Source organism: Crocuta crocuta, unplaced genomic scaffold (genome assembly GCF_008692635.1).
Source record: "Crocuta crocuta isolate KB4526 unplaced genomic scaffold, BGI_CrCroc_1.0 scaffold32, whole genome shotgun sequence".
In the NCBI taxonomy this organism is placed as follows: domain Eukaryota; kingdom Metazoa; phylum Chordata; class Mammalia; order Carnivora; family Hyaenidae; genus Crocuta; species Crocuta crocuta.
Window position 1 is genome coordinate 8,715,993 of NW_027529424.1, and position 24,547 is coordinate 8,740,539.

At 43.3% G+C, this 24,547-nt stretch overlaps 1 protein-coding gene across 1 annotated transcript in view; it reads left to right on the plus strand.

Moving 5' to 3' along the window:
- The window catches only part of PRKCQ (protein kinase C theta), a 128,358-nt gene that overhangs the window by 94,591 nt on the left and 9,220 nt on the right, over nucleotides 1–24,547 (plus strand). Inside the window, exons 13-15 of the mRNA XM_077758537.1 lie at nucleotides 586–648; nucleotides 14,392–14,530; nucleotides 21,936–22,124. Coding sequence (XP_077614663.1) covers nucleotides 586–648; nucleotides 14,392–14,530; nucleotides 21,936–22,124 — 391 coding nt within the window. The remainder of the gene's footprint in view (nucleotides 1–585; nucleotides 649–14,391; nucleotides 14,531–21,935; nucleotides 22,125–24,547) is intronic.

Consider the following 24,547-nt stretch of genomic DNA (forward strand, 5'->3'; position numbering starts at 1 on the left):
TCCTCGCTAAAGGAACCTTCCTCGCTACCTCAAGAAGGCAGGAAAGCCATCAGACACATGCTGTCTGTCGTGCCCTCAGTGCCCCCCAGGTGTCTGTCATCACTGGAGATGGAGGGCATATCTCACTCCCATCATCCAGTATTCTTTCCCCTGCCTCTCGGCCACATTTCTTGCCCGTAAACAAGCCAAGTCTATTGGGAATGACCCCGTACACAGGTCTGAGGACTCCAAGCAGAGTTTAAAATAAAGGGTAAAATTATTTTTCTATAAAACTTACACAATTACATTTAATGTCTTCGTGTATTAGCCAAAAAAGAAAAAAAAAAGCTTGAGCATTATAGTTTAAAATCTAAGAATAAGTATTAGATGTACGTAAGACTAAAGGTACCAGCTTTATATCAGGACTGGGGCTGAGTATGTAGAATGGATGACATGTTCCTTCTGTTAGGATGGAACGAAATTATGTGTGTGTGAAGTTGTGGGTATACACTTAGGATAGTACTTGTGTAGAGTACTATTTAAAATGAGGATTCTATTTTGTTCCATGAATGCGCCCATACTGAACTTCAGTTTTCCTTCCCTCAGGTTCTATGCTGCTGAAATCATTCTTGGTCTGCAGTTCCTTCATTCCAAAGGAATTGTGTACAGGTAAATTTTACTCTTTGGAAGCACGTACGGAGATATCGGGATTTTCTGTCCAGTTAATCTAATCACTGCGCTCTGTGAAATGGCCAGTGTGCTTTGCGGCAGGAAGTTCCATGCCCATGGTGAGGACAGTCAAGTCAGGAACTCAAGTCTCAGAGGCAGTAAGGTTCTGGTCTCATTTTGTTCTTTATTCTGGTCCTTCCTTATTCTCCCTCTCAACTCCACTTTTCTCATCTCCTTCCATTACCCTGCTTTCTCTTTGGCATCTTACTCATTGCTTTCTCTATCCCCTTTATAGCTCTTGTTTTTCCCAATTTTTTGCTTGGGCCAACTAGAAATGCTTATTGAATGTTCTGAACTTGGGGGGGCGGGGAGAGGCGAGCTCTTCCTTAAACATTCATACACACCTATGGAAACCTATTTGCTTGCACCTTGTAGAAGGGCATAGGAAGCCATGTGCATCCTCTTTCATGAGTGAATGTCCATCCAAAATGTCNTGGGGGGAGAGGCGAGCTCTTCCTTGAACATTCATACACACCTATGGAAACCTATTTGCTTGCACCTTGTAGAAGGGCATAGGAAGCCATGTGTATCCTCTTTCATGAGTGAATGTCCATCCAAAATGTCTCTAGCATACACCATCTTTTCACATCCTTCTTAGAGGAGAGATATTTTACTTTAATCTCCTTACTTCTTTTCTTAAAATACAGTTGACTCTTATTTAACATAGAAATCACCAAAAGCTTAGTTGTCTGGTTTCTGACTCATTGAAGATCAGAGGGAAAAAATAAAACACACACACACACACACACACACACACACACAGCCAGACAAGAGGCTGGCTGAGCTGCTGGAGGCTGGCCCAGTGAGCACAGTGAGAGGGTCATGTTGAATCCAACATAAAGGGAAGTTGCAAGACAACTAAAAGGCTCTGGGAAGATGGGATTGTTTGCTATTCTACGGCAAGTATTCATAACATCGGACCAAAGTCATCAGTAAGGTTCAGTGGTAAGAGTGGATCCAAGATGGCAGCATAGGAAAACCCTAAATGCACCTCCTCCCCTGGGCACACAAATCTACTCCAACATATAAAGGAGCAATTCCTCTTGAAGGACTGGGAGCCAACTGGACAGCGTCTGCTCAACAAAGGACAGAAGCACAGTAATGATGGGAGCCCCGCCCCCAGCATTACCAGCTGCAGGGGAGGGATGGCACTGGAGAGGCCCACGCAGGCTTGCCCACCTTGCACAGTGGGACAGCTGGACTCTGGACGTCCGCCAAGTGGTGGGGGAGATGCTGGACCTCTCCTCAAGGCCAGAGGTGCTGGAGGGTGCCATTGTTTCAGCTCCCCCTCCACCTTGATAGTGCAGATAGGACCCAGGCTGCTGCTTCCATGAGCCCCAGTGTGCCAACCTACACCAGATCCATCCATCCCCCTAATGCAGCCCCCCACCCATGCCTGCCACCGCTCCAGCCATCTCACTAAGGCTGCCCCAGTATGATGCACACCCAGGCACTCCTCGACAGTACCCCGTATGGCTCCAGCCATCTAGCCAAGGGAGCACAAATGTCCAGTACTCTAGGACACCCCTCTAGTTCCAATCATCTCACCAAGGCAAATCAGTGTGGATTGCCCCAGGACCCACCAGCCTATATTCACTTCCTGCCAGGCTAGCCATAGTGCAGAATCCCCCAGGACCCCTTGGTCTGTGCCTGCTTCAGCTCCAGCCAGCCAGCCAGGAACCCCTCTGCATAGAGAACCCCAATGTGGGAACAGCCAGCCAGCCAAAGCTTCCAGGCACACATAGTCCATACAGAGGACAGTCCTACACAGAGTCACTCCTTCAAGACTGGGAGAGGTGACTTTTTCACCTAATTCATATAACTAAACAGAAGAAGTCAAAATGAGGAGACAGAAGAATATGCTCCAAACTAAAGACAAAACTTTGGAAAAAGAACTAAAAGAAATCGAGATAGCAATCTACCTGACAAAGAGTTTAATAGTCATAAAGATGCCCACCAGACTTAAGGGAAAAGTGGATGAACTCAGTGAGACTTCAACAGAGAATACAAAAAAGAACCAATCTGGCAAAGAATGCAAAAACAAAAATGTCAAATACCCTAGAAGGAATCACTACCAGATTAGAGGATGTAGTAGAACAGTTCAGCATCTGGAAAATAGGGTACAGAAAGCACCCAAGCTGAACAGCAGAAAGAAAAGAGAATTTTAAAAATTAGCGTAGGTTAAGGGGCCTCTGAGACAACATTAAGTATGCTAATATTTGCATTAGAAGAGAAAGAAGAAGAGTAAAACTTATTTGATGACATGATAGCCGAAAACTTCCCTAACCTAGGGAGGGAAACAGACACCTAGGGAGGGAATCAGAGAGTCCCAAACAAGATGAACTCAAGAGGTCCACACCAAGACATATAATAATTAAAATGTAAGAAATTAAAGATAAAGAGGATCTTGAAAGAGGCAAGAGAAAAACAAGTAGTCATGCACAAGTGGAACTCCATAGGGCTATGTGCAGAGTTTTGGTACATGCTTTGAAGGCAAGAAGGGAGTGGTATGATATATTCAAAGTGCCAGAAGGAAGAAAACTACAACCAAGAATACTCTACCGGCAGGTTATCACTCAGATTTGAAGAAGACAAAGAATTTCCCGGACAAAAGTTAAGTTAAAAGAGTTCATCACCACAAAATCAGCCTTACAAAAAATGTTCAAGGGACTTCTTTAAGCAGAAAAGGCCTTGAAGAAAATTATGAAAGGAAAAAGCTTAACTGGTAAAAGTAAACATAGGGGCACCTGGGTGGCTCAGGTGGTTAAGCATCCAATTTCAGCCCAGGTCATGATCTTACAGTTGGTGGGTTCGAGCCCCACATCCAGCTCTGCACTGGCAGCATGGAGCCTGCTTTGGGTCCTCTGTCTCCCTCTCTCTCTGCCCCTTCCTTGTTCATACACGCTCTCTCTCAAAAATAAACACTGTTTTTAAAAAAGTAAACATAGTAAATCACTTGTAAACCTAGCATAAGGTTAAAAAGTAAAATCAATTAGATCTACAAAAATTAATGGATTCACAATATTAAAATATATGTAAAATGGGCCATTACAAATATAAAACATGGAGTGGGAAAGACTAAGAATGTAGTGCTTTTAGAATGTGTTGATCTTAAGTGACCAGCAACTTACAAGAGACTGCTACATATTTAGGATGGTATTACATAAACTTCATGGTAACCACATTTATATATCTATACTAGATACACAAAAATAAAAAGAAAGGAAACCAAGCCTATCACTAAAGAGTCATCAATCACAGGGAGGAGGGCAAGAGAAGAAGAAAGGAACAGAGAAGAACTACAAAAACAACCAGAAAACAATGAACAAAATAGGGATAAGTACATACCTATCTATAATTACTTTAAATGTCAATGGGCTAAATGCTCCAGTCAAAAGACACAGATGACTAAATAGATTAAAGACCCAACTCTATGCTGCCTACAAGAGACTGACTTCAGATATAAAGACACACAGACAGAAAGTAAAGGCATGGAAAAAGAGAATTCATGCAAATGGAAGAAAAAAAAATAAAACTGTAGCAATATTTATAGAAGACAAAATCAACTTTAAAACAAAATCTGTAACCAGAGACAAAGGAGGACATAAAATAATTATAAAGGGATTGATCCAACAAAAGAACATAACTGTAAATATGCATCCAACACAAACAACATATGAAGCAAATATTAACAGACATAAAGTGAGAAATGAACAATAATGCAATTACAGTAGGGACTTTAACACCCCACTTAGAGCAACGGAAAGATCATCCAAGCAGAAAATCAAAGAAACAGTGGCTTTGAAGGACACACTGGATGAGATGGAAAGAACAGATATATTCAGAACATTTCATCCTAAAACAGAATACACATTCTTTTCAAGTGTACATGGGACATTTTCCAGGATAGATCATCTGTTGGGCCACAAAACAAGTTTCAGTAAATTTAAGAATAGTGAAATCATATCAAGCATCTTTTCCAACCACAGCCGTATAAAACTAGAATTCAGAAGGAAAAAACCAGATAAAATACAAACACGTGGAGGCTAACCAACATGCTACTAAAAAAACCATAAGTAGGTAAATGAAATCAAGAGGGAATTCAAATACACCTGGAGGCAAATGAAACTGGAAACGGTGATTTAAAATCTTTGAGACACAGGAACCTATTCTAAGGGAAAATTTATAATTTTTACTTCAAGAAACAAGAAATTCTCAAAAAACCAATCTAAACACAACAATCTAACAGAACAAGAAAAAGAAGAATAAACAAAGCCCAAAGTTATAGGGAAGAAAAGGAAATAATAAAGTTTGGGGCAAAAGCCAATGAAATAGAGAAGAAAAAATATTAAAAAATCAATGAAACTAAGAGATGGATCTTTGATGAGATAAACAAAATTGACAAACCTTTTGCATACGAATCACAAATAAAAAATATCAGAAATGAAAGAGAAGTTACAGTTGACACCACAGAAATATATAAGCTTATAAGAGACTACTAAAAAAATTATATGCCAACAAATTGGGACAACATAGAAGTGGATAAATTCCTACAAACAGTCTTCCAAAACTCCAAAACTGAATCAAGTAAAAACAGAAAATCTGAACTGATTACTAGTAACAAAATTGAATTGGTAATTAAAAAAAACAAAAACAAACAAACAAACAAAAAAAACCCTCCCAACAAACAGTCCAGAACCAAATGACTTCAGAGGTAAATACTACCAAACATTTAAAGAAGACTTTAAAGAAGGGTTTAACCCATTTATTTTTATTTTTTTTTTAAGTTTATTTATTTTTGAGAGGGAAAGAGAGAGGGAGACATATAATCTGAAGCATGCTCCAGGCTCTGAGCTATCAGTGCGGGGCCTGATGCCCAGTGTGGGGCTCGAACTCACAAACCATGAGATCATGACCTGAGTCAAAATCGGACATTTAACCAACTGAGCCAGCTAGGTGCCTCTGGGTTTAGCCCATTTAAAGAAGAGTTAATACCTATCATTCTCAAGCTATTCCAGAAAACTGAACAAGAAGGAATTTTTCCAAATCCATTCTGTGTGGCCAGCATTATCCTGATACCAAAACCAGACAAAGACTTCAAGAAGAGAAAATTACAGGCTAATATCCCTGATGAATATATATCAAAAGTCCTCAACAAATTATCAGCAAATCAAATTTGACAGTACATTAAACAGATCATTCACCATGATCAAGCAGGATTTATTCCAGGGACATAAGAATGGCTAAGTACTCATCCATGGGATACCCCACATTAACAAAATGAAAAATAAAAACCATATCTCAATAAATGTAGCGAAAGTATTTGAGTAAATTCAGTATCCCTTCATGAGAAAAACTCTCAACATGGAATTAGAGGGAACACACATTAACATAATAGAGGTCATTTATGACAAACCCACAGCTAACATCATATTTAGTGGTTTTTCCTTTGAAGGAAAAGGAACAGGACAGGCATGGCCACCCATGCCACTTGTCCACTCATGCCAGCCCCAGCAGTCATACAGGGAAGACAAAAAAATCCGTATTTGTAAGAAATAAGTAAAACTGTCATTATTTGCAGTTGGCATGAAACTATATAGGAAACCTTGAAGACTCCAGAAAAAGAAAACTATTAGAAAAAGTATTTGAATAAGTGAATTCAGTAAAGTTGCAGGATACAAAATATACAGAATCTGCTGTATTTCTGTATACTATCAAGAGTAACTATCAGAGAAATCAAGAAAACAACCCCATTTACAATCACATCAGAAAGAAGAAAACACTTAGGAATAAACTTAACCAAGGACGTGAAAGACATGAACACTGAAACTGTAACATACTGATGAAAAAAATTGGAGACAACACAAATAAAAGGAAAGATATTTTGTGCTAATGGTTTGGAAGCACATTGTTAAAATCTCCATATTACACAAAACAATCTGTAGAATCAGTGCAATCCCTATCAAAACCGCAATGAGAGTTTTAACCAAACTAGAACAAAAAAATCCCAAAATCTGCATGGAAACACAAAAGACCCCGAACAGCCAAAATATTCTTGAGAAAGAAAAACAAAGTTGGATATATCAAGTTTCCTGATTTCAAACTCGACTACAAAGCCCTCTATAGTAACCAAAACAGTATAGTATTAGCACAAAAGCAGACACATAGGCCAGTGGAATAGGATAGAGAACAAAGAAATAAGCCCATGCATGTATGGCCAATTGAACTATGACAAAGCAAGAGCATAGGACACTCTCTTCAATAATTGGAGTTGGGAAAAATAGCTACATGCAAAAGAATGAAACGGGACCACTTTCTTACACCATACACAAAAATAAACTCAAAAATGGATTACACACTTGAATATAATACCAGAAACTGTAAGTCTCCTAGACAGAATTATAGGAAGACTCATTGACCTCAATCCCAATGATGTTTTTTAGATCTGACTCCAAAGGCAATAAAAGTAAATGTAAAAAGAAACTTTTGGGACTACATCAAACTAAGAAGCTTTTTCACAACGAGGAAACCATCAACAAAACAAAATGGAATGGATTACTGAATGGAAGAAGATATTTACAAATAACATGCAATATGGGGTTAATAGCCGAACTATATAAGGAACTCCTACAACACTAAACAGATAATCTGATTAAAAATGGACAGAGGATATGAATATGCATTTTTATAAAGAACACATGGCCAAGAGACACACAAAAAGGTGCTCAGCACAACTAATCATCAGGGAAATGCAAATCTAAACCACAATGAGATATCACCTCCCACCTGTCAGACTGGCTAAAATCAAAAAGACAAGATATAACAAGTGTTGGCAAGGATGTGAAGAAAGGAGAACCCTTATGCACTGTTGGTGGGGATGTAAATTGATGCAGCCACTATGGAAAAGAGTAGGAAGATTCCTAAAATGATTAAAAATATAAACGCCATAATACCCAGTATTACCACATCTACTATTTACCCAAAGAAAACAAAAACACTAACTTCAAAAGTCATACACATCTGTATGTTTACTGCATCATTATTCATAGTCAAGCTGTGGAAGCAACGATAGATGAGCAGATAAAAGGTGTGGTGTGCATATATATACATGTATATGTATGTGCATATACACACACGTACATACATACAATGTAATTATTACTCATCCATAAAAAAGAATGATATTTTGCCATTCGCAACAACATGAATGGATCCAGAGAGTATTACACTAAGTGAAATAAGTCAGACATAAAAAGACAAATACCATATGATTTCACTTATATGTGGAATCCAAAAAACAAAATAAAACAGAAACAGACACAAACAGAAGTAGATTCTTAAACACAGAGCAGACTGCTGGTTACCAGAGGGTAGGACAGTGGAGGGTAGGAGAAATAAGCAGGGGTTAAGAGGTACAGACTTCCAGTTATAAAGTAAGTAACTCATGGGGATGAAAAGCACAGCATAGGGAATAATATTGTGATGGTGTTGTAGGTGACAGATGGGGACCATGCCTGTGGGAGCACAGCATAAAGTATATAATTGTTGAATCACTATGTTGTACACCTGAATACGATATTAAAAGAAAGGTTAAATGATGTCCCACACTGAGTGTTGATGACAGCAAACCTATGTAAATACAGGCCAGAAGCATCCCATCAAAGATGGTCACTGTTGAGATGCTTACAGGGTAGGCTGAAAATTCACTTCGGGAAACCTCTCCGTTTCCACGGGGCACAGCCCAGGGAAAGTTGCCATACTTAGAACACAGCTTCAGGGGAGGTTTGGATGTCATTCTTAAGCAGTCTCTTTGGCAACCCTGGTAACCTTTGGATACAATGGGCTTTGAGGTGGGGGTGGGGGGGTCTGTCTTTAAACAATTCCTTAATCTCCAAGAGAATCAAAAATACTCATCAGAACATTGAAAACCCTGATCAGAATCTATGGGGCTTTTTTTCTCTCTGTATCTGTAATGCCTGCAATATACGTGAAATAATACATCACTGGGACACTCAGTAGCTTGTATACGATGGATGGATGGATGGATGGATGGATGGATGGATGGNGGGAGAGGGAGGGGGAGAGAGGGGAAGAGAGGGAAAGAGAGAGTCTTCGAGTTTGTGAGAGAAAAGCCCACATGCCCCCGTGCAGTCTCTCTCCACAGCCCAATGCTGTTTTCTAGCATTTCATCTTGTTAATTTACAGTCAGAACAGAAAGACCAATAGGGTCCTTAATTGTCTTTAATATCACAAACTGTACCCAGTGGAGGGCTCTTACCACATCCATCTATGGGAAATCATGCTGTCTATGGCTTTTCAAGCACCAGTAAGAAAGAATATTGGGTTTATTTAGTAGTGCATTCGCGGAAGTTGTAGAGAGCCCTTGAAAGACACCATCAAGTAATTAAAGCAAAGGAGAAGTCGTCTAGCAAGTACTGGAGACTGGGACTGGCTTGCATTAAAAACTACTCAACTCCCCATGTGTAACTTTACTGACCTGAATGGTCCATTTGGCAACTGAATTAACCAGGGTATTCTATTAATTTCCTTCTTCTGACCACTTAGGATTATGATTTCTGGGTTTGCTCACAAAAAAAAGATATATTACTTTTGAAGTGTTACCATAGAAATTACCACACACCTACCTGATGGCTTAAACCAACAGGAGTTTATTCCCCCGTAATTCAGGGGTCCAGAGGTCTGAAATCAAGGTGACAGCGGGGTTACCTAGTTCCCAAGGCTCTCAGGCAGAATGCTTCATCGCCCCTTCCAGCATCTTAGCTCCCAGTGCTCCTTGGCTTGGGGTGGCAACCCTCCCGCCTGCCCCAGTGCTCACGTGAGCTTTTCTTCTCCCTGCATTGGTCTTCCCTATGTCTCTTAGGATAGCACTTGACCCCCTGGAAAATCCAAGATGATCTCATTCCCAGATCTTTATTTAACTTTATTACATCTACAAAGACCCTTCTCCCAAAGGTCTCATCCACAAGGTTCTAGGGGTTACGATATGAACTTATCTTTTGGGGGTCACCATTCAACCCCCACAGCCAGTGATGTAGAAGGACTGAGCCCTGAAGGTGCGGCTCTTCATTAAGCATTGTGGTGTACACAAAAGCTACCAAAGTCCCAGTCCCTGAGTACCTAATGAAGTCACTTACTGGGTTTTTAATGGGTGTTTTTTGGAGATAAAGTATAAATACATGAAGAGACATAGGCACCACACTCTAAAAAAACAGACCCAGTGAATAAGATTCTAATTCAATGTGTCAACAGGAAGGAAAATGGGATCCTCAGAAATGGGAGAGGGTTTGCCAAAACAGATAAATAAATAAAAATTCCTATCAGAAAGGGGTTTTTGTTTTTGAAGTGGAGAAAGCCTTTGCAAATGGAAGAAGTGATTCCAGAAAAGGCACAGAAGTGGAAGCAAGGTCAGGGAAGAAACGTTAAAGTGGACCCAGCCTTACTGGAAAGGCTGTTGCTAAGCAGTCGCAAGAACTGAGGCCAAGCCACGTAGAGAAGCAGGTGCCAACATTACCGTTTGACCACCTGCTGGTGTTGTAAAAGTAGTGACACCTTAAAAGATGCCTCAGCCTGGTTTGAGTTACATGTAAAAACAAGCAGCTGGAAAATACCCAGACATAGAAAGATAAGAATCTAGAATCTCCAATCTTAGAACTATTAGAACTGAAAGCCACCTTAAGACGATATCCTATCAGTGACAGCACTGGCCCAACCCATGTTTTTGAAGCCACTTACAAATTATTTCCCATGAATCATCTTGTTCTATGTTCACAAAGGTCCTGTGGGATAGACAAGGCGGGTATCACTGGACCCATTTTACAGATAAGCCACTGGAGGCTCAGAGGGGATGTAGCTGTGGCTGAGCTACTTAGCAATACAGCTGGGATTTGAAATCTGGTTCTTCCAACACCCACACTCTGCCTCTTGCAAACGGAAAAGATTTGCTTATGCTGATCACACAACTGAATGAAAGGCCTCCACTGAATTCTCTGTTATACCTGACGCGCTGCCCCTGGGGCAGACAGGTGCTTATCAGAGCCATGCCAGGTGACCTGGACTCCAAAGTTCCTTTCTGGGCACCCTGGGGTCCTATAAGGTATAGGAGTATTTACTGTGAACATTCTGGCCATTGGATTGTGTGGGATTTCCAGTTAGCCCCCCTCTGCCTACATTCCTTACTCCCATGGAGGGCTGGCTCTGCATCACAGACTTTTAGACCTTTCCCATCCTAACTTAATCTCTCCAAGCATCAATGACCTTTTCTCTCCCAACCCCTAACACTTGGTTCACCTTAGAGGGTGGAATGAAAATCAAACATGATGCTCATTTTCCTAGCCTGAGGCTCCGGGAACACTTATTTTTAGGACTGATTAACATTCACCCCAAGTCACAGAAGACTCTGAATCTTAGCAAGACCAATTCAATGAGAAGGACTGGGTCAGCTTGGTTTGTATCCTAGCCCACTGACCCTGTGGGCAGGGATAAAGTGTATAACCCTTAAGAGCCCAATCAGAAAAATGTGAATAAAAATAATTCTATATCAAAGGGCTGCTGTGAGAATCAGATGAAGTGCGTGTGAGAGCAAGAAAATCCGATGCAAATAGATACAATGCCATTATCCTTAGAATCTATGTTTAGCACTGCAGCTAGATGTCTGGTTCCCGAGGCATGACCCCCAAACCATCCTTCAGGCAAATTTCTATGAACATAGAGATGTGGCTGTAAGTGATGCAAATAGGTTTCACGTAGCAGAAATCCAAAATGATACCAATGTTGCACAGGGTGTGGATTAGAAAAATGCATCTGCAGCTGTGGCATTAGGAGTAAAATACGACCCATACTTGGACATATTGGAATTCATAAGTCACGATGAAAGTGTACTCCATATGGCAAGGTGAAAGACCTAAGGACAGACAGACATGTTGGACAGACCTCTTCACCCCAATAATGAAAGTATGATGGCATTTGAGTTAGAAGCAAACCGATACAGATATGAACTTAAGGTGCATATTCACATGGCCTGGAGATGCCCTGGCCACCCAGTCAGATAGAAACAGTCTGCGATGCCCTGGTCATGGAGATTATGGACCAAGCTGGCCCAGATGGAAGATGTCAACTCTGGGGACATCCGCTAATAGTGTCACTCCGCCAAAACACAGCTGCAGTCCGTGCTCACTCTCGCCGGCTAATTTACTCTCACAGAAGGTGGAGAAAGCAATGGAAGGGAACAGTTCCTCAGGAATTAATTGCAGCTGATAAGGCTGGTGGGCGAGCTAGTCCCTGGTAGGGGACGGCTCATTCAGCAGACATTTATTGAATGCTCTGTACATGCTGGCCTCCTGCCAAAGCTGTCACAGTATCGCAGACAATACCCATTTCCACCCTCATGAAGCTCACAGAGAGGCACAGCAGATAGTGACGGGAACTTAAGGCTAATATGAATATTGATGACTCACGGTTTGGCTTAAGTGAAATCTCAGCCTCCTTGAGAAACTGGAACTAAGAAGGTAAACCCATCAGAGCCCAAAGTTGCTTCTCTCTCCTCACTGTCTCTCTTTGGGTTTCTGTCTGTTCCTGCTTTGGCCTAGCCCCTTCATGTTCCTCCTCTACCTGGTCTTCTGTCCCTCTAAGGCCATGCTAGGGGCATCCATCAGTAGCCCTAATTACCAGTGTCCTCACCGAGACAGATCAGTGCTGCCTTCTCACAATCCCAGCATGCCCAAAGAGAAAACCTGAATCATCCAGTTGAGTCCAGTCACATGAACTAAACTGAAGGAGACAGGGATATTTGCAAGGCCCTTTGGGAGCAGGGTCTTTGAGAAGGATATTTTAAGCCAGTTCTCTAACAGGAGGTACAGAAAGAGTAAGCACAATAGCTGTTCCTATTCTCTCCTAAGTCACCTTTGCTAATAAGGAAGACCGTGGCCGCGTCGCTGACCACACATCCTAGACTTAGGTTTCAGAAAGTTCAGAAATTCATGGGCGGAGGACATAAAGGAAAAGAAAACTGGATGTTTTATATAAAAAAAACAAATTTAAGTCATTGATGTCAAATGTTAGCACTTGGATGATCTTTTTTTAAGTTTATTTTTGAGAGAGAGACAGAGCAAGTGGGAGAGAGGCAGAGAAAGAGGGAGAGAGAGAATCTCAAGCAGACTCTGCACTGTCAGCACAGAGCCCAAAGTGGGACTCGAACTCATGAACCATGAGATCGTGACCTGAGCCGAAACCAAGAGTTGGATGCTTAACCCAATGAGCCACCAGGAGCCCCACACTTGGATGATCTTTAAAAACATCAATTTCACAGGTACAGAATGAGAAGAAACTGGTACGATGGCAGTTTGTGTAGGAAAAGAAAAGACACCTGGAGGTTTTAGTTTAGTAAGTTCGCTGTTACCCCTACTGTGACCGAGTGTTGGAACCTAACAGGGCAGTGGCTGGGCCATAGCAGGGACAGGCAAGGGGGTCGTGACACAACCCAACAGTGCCACTGTCATCAGCGCCAACATATTTGTGCATCTGGAGGATACTGGTTCCAATCTCAGCACCAAGTTTTGATAAGTTCAAGCTTGGAGGGAAGGGGCCAGAATGCCAAAGCATTCTGAAAACCAGGCCACATGAGGAATGAAATTCTTAACTCAGTGAAGGAAAGACAAAAGTTGAGTTCACTTTTCAAATGTTCAGAATTATCATGGGTAATAATATCAATTACATTCTAGGTATAATCACAAGGAGGCATAATCTGGCTTTTTAAAAATCTTATCAAGCCCCGTTACCCTATGGGTGCTTTACAAGGATATTGGTTCCCGAAGGAACGAGGAATTGTTTGACATGGTTTCTGGCATCAGATGGATTCTGGTTCCAGAATTATTAGTTAAGAGAAGCCTCCTTCAGTTAGTCTTGGAATTAGATGCAGTAAAATTTATCCATGAAGAAACAGAAATACTTGGAGAATTGCAGAAGGTGAGTCTTTCAGGCCTTTCTTCCCTCGTCATGAAAGAAAGGTACTGGGTAAAAAGACTCAGGTCTGTATCTTACCTTTCTTATCATACTGAGCTGCACTCCTTGGTGAATCAGAACAACCAGTTGAAGAGTTGATGCCATCTCTACCGCTATCTTGTACACAGGTGGGCAGGTGTGTTAAATCCCACCCTATGGCATATCCCCAACCACGAACCCCTGAAGACATTTCATAACTAGCTGTTCTTTACATCCCAATATTGTTTCCTGAAGGCCCCTTAAAACCGAAGGATGCTACACTGGAGAGATTCCCCATTACCTACCCATTACATTCCCCGTTCCACCACCCACACAGCCATCCTTACATAGCTCCAGAGATGTGTCACGTGCTTTACTGGGTATGGGGGACACCAAAGCCTGTCAGAGCCAAGCCTGAGAAGAGAGACCTGGCCCGAGAAGGGCTATTGGTGAAGTCGCAGAGCATGAGATGCAGGTCAAGGAGGAAAGACCTAGGAGACGGCAGTGAGCCCACGGGCAGAGCTGGAGATTGAAGAACAGGGTTGAAAGGGAGAGGAGGGCCAGCAAGCACGCACCCCTGATGACTCAGGCTGTGATGTGACAAGTGACCACCCCCCACGTGGCAATTCTATTTTAACAAAAAATGTCCATATTGAAGTGAAATGTTGCTTTGCTTGTGTTTTCCAGAGATCTGAAGCTTGATAATATCCTGTTAGACAAAGACGGACACATCAAGATAGCAGATTTTGGAATGTGCAAGGAGAACATGTTAGGAGATGCCAAGACCAACACTTTCTGTGGAACCCCGGACTACATTGCCCCGGAGGTAGGGATGTGCTGTGGGAAGGGCGTGCGTGGGCGCTGCCCAGCTCCACACATCCCTGGCCAAGTGCCACTGCTCCTTCCTCCCCCGAAAAATAAGAAGGGTTAAAGTAGTTTGTTTCAGGATTTGTATTTGTTTTTCTGAGTAGTTCATGAGTGCAGCCACACACGGGGACTGTTACTATTGCATGGAGGGTGGGCTCCCCAAGTCGTGACTGGCTCAGCATGTCCTCCTCAGTTATGGCTCCTCCCACCACAGACTTAAACTGTATACCCTCTACTCAGACCAAGCAGAGGAAATGATGGTGAAGAACCAGGTGGACACTGAACAGGCTCTTACATATCCACCTGAGTAAGTCACGTGGTTTCATCTTGGGACCAGAAAAGCCTGAACTATGGTTTCCAAGCTACCATTGTGTGGCCATAGAATGATTGCTAGAGTCTACTGACCCCCAACCCCTCTTCTTTCGAAGGAGGATATTTATGGCCCATGTTATTCTAAGTCAAAAACAGGTGAGCCTATGGAAGTTTAAAAAAAAAAAAAAGGAGTATAGTTCTCATATTCAGAGCCCTTAGAAGAATGGCATTTGCTCAGAAGGCATTCCTACTCTATCCATGTGCCCTCCCTTGCTATGGAGTCCTCCCCAGCTGCTCCCCTGAGGGAGGTTTGACACCCCCTTACCACTTGGCCCTTCTTAATTGCTTTTTAATCTCAATCTCCCTGAGTAGTGGATGATTGCTCTAAAGTCAAGCTATCCACTTTTTAAAATCTCTGTACTATAAGGCACCAGGGTGGCTCAGTCAGTTAAGTGTCTGTCTTTGGCTCAGGTCATGATCTCACCAGTTCCAAGTTCGAACCCCGTGTTGGGCTCTATGCTGATAGCTCAAAGCCTGGAGCCTGCGTCAGATTCTGTGTCTTCCTGTCTCTCTGCCCCTCCCCTGCTTGTGCTCTGTCTCTCTCTCTCTCAAAAATAAATATTTAAAAAAAGTAAAAAAAATAAAATCCCTGTACTACTTTGAAATCATTATAGATTCAGAAATGTCACCTATATTCACCCTTCACCCATTTCCCCCAGTGGCTACATCTTCTATAGCGATGGCACAACACCTGAACCAGGGAATGGATATCAGTACATGTGTCCAGTTCTGTGTCTTGTTATTTCATGTGTGGGTTCACATCATCTTCTTTTATATCCAAGGACTGAGCACAGGGCTCGGCGCATTAAGTTGCTAATAAAATACCTTTGGGAAGAATGAATGAATATTAATAAATGCATAAAGGGGGATGGCTGCTTGGTAGTGATGGACTTCTGGTTTCCTGGGTCAAAAATTAGCAAGTCTGTCATCACTAGTGTAATTGTGGTGCCCTGAGTTTAAGAAATATGTGGCTTTGTCCTGTGCTTATTTGGTATTTAATTTTGATTGAACCTTGTTCACATGCAAGACTAGCTGCTGGTCAACCAGAAATTATGACCTTCGACTTTCCGGTCTGTAAACACCTCATGCCAGATCTTTTCCCTGGTTCTGTCTGCTTCTGCACCTGCCAGAATTTAGTGTTAGCAACTGACTTCTCTCTTGGCATCTTCTGCCTCTTACCTTCCAGGGTGCTTGTCTTTTTCCTGTATTTTCTCTGTGAGCAGTAGTTAATTTAAGGTTATGGTTTCACAGGGTGTAATATGGAAACCAACTTGACAATAAACTATTTAAAAAAAATTTAAGGCTATGGTTTTAACTCCAAAGTCAATACGGCCAGCCCAAACTTCTTGCCGCAGCTGTCACAGGGCATTCAAATGTAACAGGTCTCAAACTCACTTTGCTCACCCACCACCCCCTTTCCCTTCATCTCCTTCTTAATAAATTACACACTCATCCACCTAGTAACCTCACCAGAAAACCAGAATCTAAGTTTTCTTTCTAATCCAAGTTTTCTTTCTTTCTTACCCTTCCCAAGTCCAAACACCAAGATGATCTAGATATAGACCTCAGGGACATCTATGCTCTCCACCCCACCAATCTTGTGACTGAATTAAGAATCTCCCTTGATTCTTCCTCGAATCTCAAAGTGAATCCCATTGATCTGACTCCCAATGCTTCTCCAATTCCTTCCCCCACTTCCTGCTGCTACCCTACTCCAGGCCCTGAGCAGCTCTCATCTAGGCCCTAGGGACACCCTCTGGCTTTCCTCTCTGTCACCATCCAACTGCCAGGGTACCCTCTATGTCCCAAGTTTTTGTAAAAGACCCTCCCTCATTAGTTTAAAAAAGACATCCCCAGTGTATATATATTGTATATGAATCTCATACATTATTGCCAACTAATATAGTCTGTAGATTATAAAATATGCATATAGAAGACTATAATCAGGTTGAAATTAAAATGAAATATACATTTTAATTTTTTTAATATTTATTTTTGAGAGAGAATGACAGAGAGTGATCAGGGGAGGGGCAGAGAGAGAGGGAGACACAGAATCTGAAGCAGGCACCAGGCTCTGAGCTGTCAGCACAGAGACCAACGCAGGACTTGAACTCATGAACTGGGAGATCATGACCTAAGGTGAAGTCAGATGCTTAAACGACAGAGCCAGCCAGGCGCCCCTATAATTACTTTAACTAAATTTTATTGTTTATTAATAGTTTATCCCTTGTTAAAATAATGAGATTAAATAACTTCCTAAGATTAAACCAAGTGTTCCTTGGTTAAACACTCCATGACTCAAAGGTCTGATTAGTTTTTTAATTCTTGGTTTCACCGGCTATCATAGCTGGACAGGGAGCTCACAAAGGCAGGGCATCACTTCGACTTTACAATATGTCCTTTAGGCCAGGTTCTTTGTTGACAGTGGTGGTTGTAATTCACATTGTTCCATAATTCAAAACAAGGTCTTTGATACATCTGACTTTTGAGCTAACTTCTCGTCATAACTAAGGACACTGTTTTAGCGTCTTTATAATGTGGGTGAACTTGTACGGAGAGTGAGAGAGAGCTCTCTGCTGCCATTTTCTTAGGTTCTATGTGTCTGCATCTGTCTCTCAAAAATAAACTTAAAAAAATTTTTTTAAAGTAGGTATGCTCTCCTGCCTTTGAACCTTAATAATTTAACTTTCTGTTATCGTGTTTCTAAGTATATGCTGCCTAGTACTGTTTTTATGTGTATCTGGTTGTTATCCCCAGGGAGGGGACTTTGTGGCAAACAAGAAGCCAGCGAGAGCAGGCAAGGCGTTAGAAACACACAGGAGCACAGAGCCGGATAAGGGCCATGAAGCCCACCTGGCAGACACTGGGATCTCCCGATAGGAGAGCCCAAATTACAGAAGTAAATGCGTCTCAGAGCGGCATTAGGAATGATGCATAGAAATAAACAGTGCAGTCCCCAAAGCTGGGGAGTGTCCCTGTCCATGTCTCTCTCCCAAGACCTAAAACCCAACGGCTCCCTGTGTCTTCCAGCTATAGGACCAAGGGTCTAACATGTAACTGGGGGTCCGAGCTCATTTTGACAAGACTAGGGAAACAGTTAAACGGGGAAACACCCTACGGTCTAATACATACTAACCACTTAGTAAACCCATGTAGGTTCTAATACGCAGGAGCAGCTCCCCAGAGAGACCAGGAGTCACTTGGGGACCAAAACTATAAAGGGACCGGGTGGTCACCAAGTGCACTATGAGCACACACCAACACAGTGGGCTTTATATGGACCTAACTCACTAGCTGCACCAGGCAGATGGAGTTGCAGAAGGCGCTCACTGTTGGAGAGAGAGACTCTGACATAAAGTGGCAGCGTCTTTAGTGTCTGAGTCATTAAAGATGCAGGCAGGGAACAGGACAAAAGAGGGTGAGGCCATAAGAAGCAGGGGCTGAGACAGGGGCGTCTGGGGGGCTCAGTCAGCTAAGCGTCTGACTTCAGCTTAGGTCACGAGCTCACGGTTCTGGAGATCGAGCCCTGTGGGGATCTGTGCTCCGGAGTCTGTCTGGGACTCTCTCTTTCTCCTTATCTCTCTGCCTCTCCGCTGCTCATTCTCTTCTCTCCCCCACCCCCCTTTGCCTTTCTCCTGCTCATTCTCTCCTCTCTCTCAATAAACAATTTTTTAAAAGGCAGCAGGGGCTGAGACAGAAAAAGGGGCCGCTGCAGCCAGTGTTTCCCCACCAGTTTCATTAGAAATATAGACAGTGTGAGCATGACCTTATAAGGTTGACGTTTAATCCAGGAAACATTGACTATGAGGGGAACATCATATGGCAAAAATCTCCCAAGGTCCGGGATTCAGCACATAGCTTCAGCTAACGAGGGGATCTTAAATAAGACAGGTAACGTCCTGAAGCCCAACCACTGTCCTTTGTTAAGCCGGGATCCCAAGATCTACCTCAGGAATTCTTATGAAATAGCCCATTACGTAGGGCAGATACCTAACGCGTGTCAGCATACTTCTGCAGACTTTCTCTTCTGGCAGTGTGGGTCTGCATTTTGCTTCTTCCTCCTAACATAAATTCTTTATTAACACCATCTCGCCCTAGAAGGCTTCATTTCCGCCACAGCTGTCTTCTGTCCTCCAAATTCCTTTTCATCTGTCTTCCAAATGAAGTTGTTTAGAGAGACAGGATGCTCAGAGCAGTTTCAGGTTGCTTTGGGCTCCCCCTTGTGACAGAACTTGGGAATTGCGTGTGAACCAGGCCCCACTTGAGGCAAATTTACCTGAACTAAGGTGGGTAGGTGGGTGTGTGTGTGGGTGTGTGTGTACGTACACACACACACACACCCCTTTATCACTCTCTCTGGACCTACTTTTAAATTTTGCCATAAGGGGGGCGCCTGGGTGGCTTAGTCGGTTAAGCGTCCGACTTTTGCTTAGGTCATGAGCTCGCGGTTCGTGGGTTCGAGCCCCGCGTCGGGCTCTATGCTGACTGCCAGCTCGGAGCCTGGAGCCTGTTTCAGTCTGTGACTCCCTCTCTCTCTGACCCTCCCCTGCTCACACTGTCTCTCTCTCTCTCTCTCCTAGAAATAAATAAAACATTAAAAAAAATTTTTTTTTAATTTTGCCATAAGGAACAGTCCATCGTTAAACTTTAAAGCTAACTTTATGAAGGGTACCGGCTAGCAGTTTTACGCTGGAAGTCAGGGGCAGATGGCAAAATTCTGTTTGCAACTTGATCTTTGTTTTCACAAATAGGTACCGGCTGATCAAGACAGGTGCTTCTCCTAGAACGTGCCGCCATGTCCATAGGACAAAGCACAGCATCTTCCCTGCTTTTCAGTGGATTCTCACAATAACCCAGTAATAAGTCAGCCAGATGTTAGCATTTTTTTTAAACAGATGAGACACAGAGGGGTGAGGGAGTCTGCCCCCCACTGTACAGGAGGGGACTAAACCAGGGGTAGGACTCCAAACGTTGTACGGCCGTCACGGTTTCGTTGTGGCTTATCAACTCTTGTGTTGGGAGACACTGCCACCGTACCCCGAGCCTCGGTCCAGACGGAGCTCATTCCCCAAGGACAGGCCCCGCGTGGGGTGGCACTCAGAGGGGTCAGATGTGCACATCAGTCCACTGTGTCAAAGCCTGCACCAGCACCAAGCCCGGCAGCTTTACCAGAAAATGCTAGGACGTCTAGAGTGTAACATCATCTTTCTTTCCTAAGGCCATCCTTGCTGCCTGTCCAGCACGTATTGCACAGGCCTGCGTAAGAAGCAATTCCGTTTCACATGAGGACCTATAACAGTAAAGGGACCCATGCGTTTATGTGTTTACTGAGCTAGATCTTCAACTGCAGCGTGGAAAGGATGGCCATCCCCAGAGGGTCCCAGCCTCGCTCTTTAATTTAGTGCTTCAATACAATCATTCCTTCTCCATTTTGGAAATAAAGCATCTTGTCGCCACCCCATCCTGGGAGTAGCAGTCACGAAACACAAGGTTTTCTTCTCTTCATTTAACAAATGGTTACTGTGTTCCTACTATGTACTGGTTTTAGCTGCGGTAAAATACACATGTCATGAACTACACCATCTTGCCATTCTTAAGTGTTATTCAGTCGTGTGAAGTAGAGTCACACCGTTGTACAACGAATCTCCAGAATTTTTTTTATCATCAGGCACAACAAACTATTCCCATTAAACAACCCCATTTTCCCCAGGCCCTCAGCAACCTCCACTCCTCTTTCTATCCCCAAAAATCAGACTCCGCTAGAGGCCTCATATAAGTGAATTCATACAGTATTGGTCTTTTTGAGTCTGGCTTACTTTATATAGCACAATGTTCTCAAAGGTTTATCTAGGTTGGATCACGTGTCAGGATTCCATTCTGTTTTAAGGCTGAATAATGTTCCACTGTTATATATTACATCATTTATCCATTCATCCGCTGATGGATACCATGCATGGCAGTGGAAAATTTTGCAGCTTGGTCTGTTAGGATGACAAAAGTCACAGGTACACTCTCTGCCTTCCAACGTTCAACAAGGAAGCTGCTGAAAGCACAGAATACAGTCTTTTCTGCCAAGATAGTGGACTGATGAAAGCGTAGAGATCTTTTTAAAAGTCAGGTGGGGAGCGCCTGAGTGGCTCAGCCAGTTAAGCCTCTGACTCTTGGTTTCAGCTCAGGTCATGATCTCGTGGTTCATGGTTCTCACGACGTAGTTCTGAGCCCCGCGTCAGGCTCTGTGCTGATAGCGCAGAGCCTGCTTGGAATTCTCTCTCTCTGCCTCTCCCCTGCTTAATCTTTTTTAAAAAAATAAAAGTTAGGTGGGATCCCGGATGTTAAGTCCACTTCCCTAAAGGACAGACCAGCCCAGCTCTGCTCAAAGCACTGCTGTTAAGCTGCACATCGCTGTAGGATAGAGGATTTCTGCAGCGGAAGTCAGCTGTCCTAGCCTCTTTCTGCAAGCTCACTACACCTGACCACAGATGGGACTTAGCTGTACAGCCGTGGCCAGACAGGCTGTAAGGGATGGATTTAGGGAGATGACCTCTGGATGTGCGTTACCTACTGAAAGCAGATGAAAAATCTCAGGACAGACATCAGTAAAACATGTGGGTTTGGTTTAGTCTCAGAACAGCAAACACCACACTCACACTCCTTTCTTAGGTCTGAATCTACCACCCACGTCCTCACAAGTCCACACCTCACATTCACAGGTGTGAAAATGAAGGCTAACAGCACAGGCCAGTGGTTGCTCTTAAGGCCAAAGGAAAAGGAGAAATTAAAACAAACAAAAAAAATGTTTGCTCAATTTGGGCACTGCCCACTCATTTCTAGCATCAGCTTCTCAAAAGCTACAGTTTTCAGTGTGATAGGTGTTAAAACCACATTCTGTCATCCCATCAACGATTGGCTGAGTGGTCTTGAGAAGTTTAAGCACGGTTTTCACTCAACCACCTCATGTTTATTAATTACGCCTCTGCCTCTTGGTCACACAGATCTTGCTGGGTCAGAAATACAATCACTCTGTTGACTGGTGGTCCTTTGGCGTTCTCCTCTATGAGATGCTGATTGGGCAGTCACCTTTCCACGGGCAAGATGAAGAAGAGCTTTTCCACTCCATCCGCATGGACAACCCCTTTTACCCTCGATGGCTTGAGAAGGAGGCGAAGGACCTTTTAGTGAAGGTAAGAAATGAAGTCAAGGAGACTCTGTGGAATGAGTATTAGGTATTCGGATTGGTACTCCCATTCATTTCTAGGTTCTGATTTATATGGGGTAAACAGGAATCATCTTGAACTGGATTTAAATGGGATGCTCAGGGTGCCCAGGTGGCTCAGTCAGTTAAGCGTCCGACTTCGGCTCAGGTGATGATCTCACGGTTCATGGGTTTGAGCCCCGTGTCGGGATCTGTGCTGACAGCTAGCTCAGAGCCTGGAGCCTGCTTCAGATTCTGTGTCTCCCTTTCTCTCTGACCCTCCCATGATCATGCTGTCTCTCTCAGAAATAAATAAAACATTAAAAAATAATAATAATAAAAATGGGATGCTCACCATGTATTTCAAGTGAGGCACCAACAGGATGAACATTAGATACCAAAATGAGAAGATAAACATTCATGGGCATAATTTACATAAGAAATGCCCAGGAATCAGTTCCATGACTCTTGAAGCCCTCACTTTGCGAGGACACTGGCCCACCACAAGTTGTGGCTTAAAACTCAGCCTTTGGTTTCCCATCATGCCCATTAAGCCTACTCAGTCCAGCGAGTCTTCCCCTTCCCACCTGGACGCATGCACAACTCTTCAGCCAAAGAGAAACCTCACGTCCCCCCTAAGCCATAAAACATGGTCTCAGCTGAGAAAGTCCAACTGTTCAGCCCAGGAGAGAAGTCATCATGTCCACCAGATCTCTAACACAAAGACTTCTAATCCCTCTTCTTCGGTCAGGTTCAGGGCTGGTAGCCACTCATTTTTGGAAAAGGGGAATGTGGTCATGTTGTGGTTAACAACATCCTTATTCTCCTTCTCTCCGGCTCGTGGGTTCTGCTGCAGACTATACCGGGTGAAAAGCAGGGAGAGAAAGGAGAAATAAGGAGAAACCATTGTCTATGGCTGAGCAGCTCCTGCTTGGATTCTGGTGGTTTGTGAAGGCCAGGACTTTTGTGAGATGTTCTAACAGGTCTTTTGGAATACTGGTCACCGGGGAGATTTGGAGCCACAGCCCTTGATACCCAGGCCATTTGTTTAGTCCATTCCCTGCCCAGGTACTATACCAAACTCCATTTCCACAGCATTCCATCTCAGAGACCCTCACTGCCCACTGGCTGCTGAGAGGGCCTCTCAGACAGGATTTAAAAGGCTGTGGATCAGCTCTCCTGGCACATCCTGTTCCCATGTCTGCTGGAAATACTGGTTTATCTTTTACTCTGTAACTCAGAATGCAGACCGTCACCATCTCTACAGAATTCACCATCCAAGCAAGACTCAGGCCCCAGTCCATGACAGGCCGGACCCCAGGGAGAATTGGTTAGAAACTGGACTCTGAGAACCCCTTGCCTGAACCAGGAGATTCCACGAAAACCAATAAAGAGACCTAAGCAGCACCTGAGAGCTATCATTAAAGATTAGGATTACAGGCAGAGTCTGGTTTCCCTTTTCTGAGGATGCAAATTAACACCTACGGTGGGAGTACAGAAAACGAAAATAAATCTCGGTCCTACAGCATGCTATTACATCTGGTAACAGCCATCTGCACTCACTGAGCCGTCCCAGCAACTTTTTGGATCAAGGAGATGACCCAGTGTGATCCGGAAGCTAACAAACCTAAAAGAAGTGGACCAAGAACACAGGTGTTTTGAATTCAGGCATCTCCTATCTCAGCTGACTTTAAAAATCATTTAGGAAAATAATTTTCAGTCTTGTCATCCTTATATTGAAAAGGAGGGGCAGAGTAAGACCTTTCAACATTGGAAGCTATCAGTGGATTAAAAAAAATTTTTTTAACATTTATTTTTGAGAGAGAGAGCAGAGGAGGGCCAAAGAGAGACACAGAACCCGAAGCAGACTCTTGAGCTGTCAGCACAGAGCCGGACGCAGGGCTCAAACCCATGAACCACAAGATCATGAACTGAGCTGAAGTCAGATGCCCAACTGACTGAGCCACCCAGGCGCCCCAGCGGATTTTAAGTCGGAACTAAAAATGATTACCAGGCCCATCTTTCCTCACAAGTCTTTTTTTGTCTCATCAACTACCTGGACTTAAAGAGAGCCCACTTCTCCTGCTCCAATACACCCAGGAACTTGTCCAGAGTCTTTGAAACGCTGAGGCAACTCCACAGGTGCCCCTCAGGAGTCAGTGCCGGCAGAGACCCCCAGAACCCCGCCTGCGGCTGATGGCAATTCGGCTTTCCGATTCTGTTATCCAAACAGAGCACACACCTCAAAAACGCTTGGAATGACCAATTAAATACACTTTTAATGACAACAACACACAGATAAAATGGAAGCTGATTTCAAAAGTAACCAATTAAGAAGAAGACAACAGTAAAAAAAATAGCAGGATCGGAATGGAAACTGTTGCTTTACACAGAGGCCCGTTGAGACGTGAT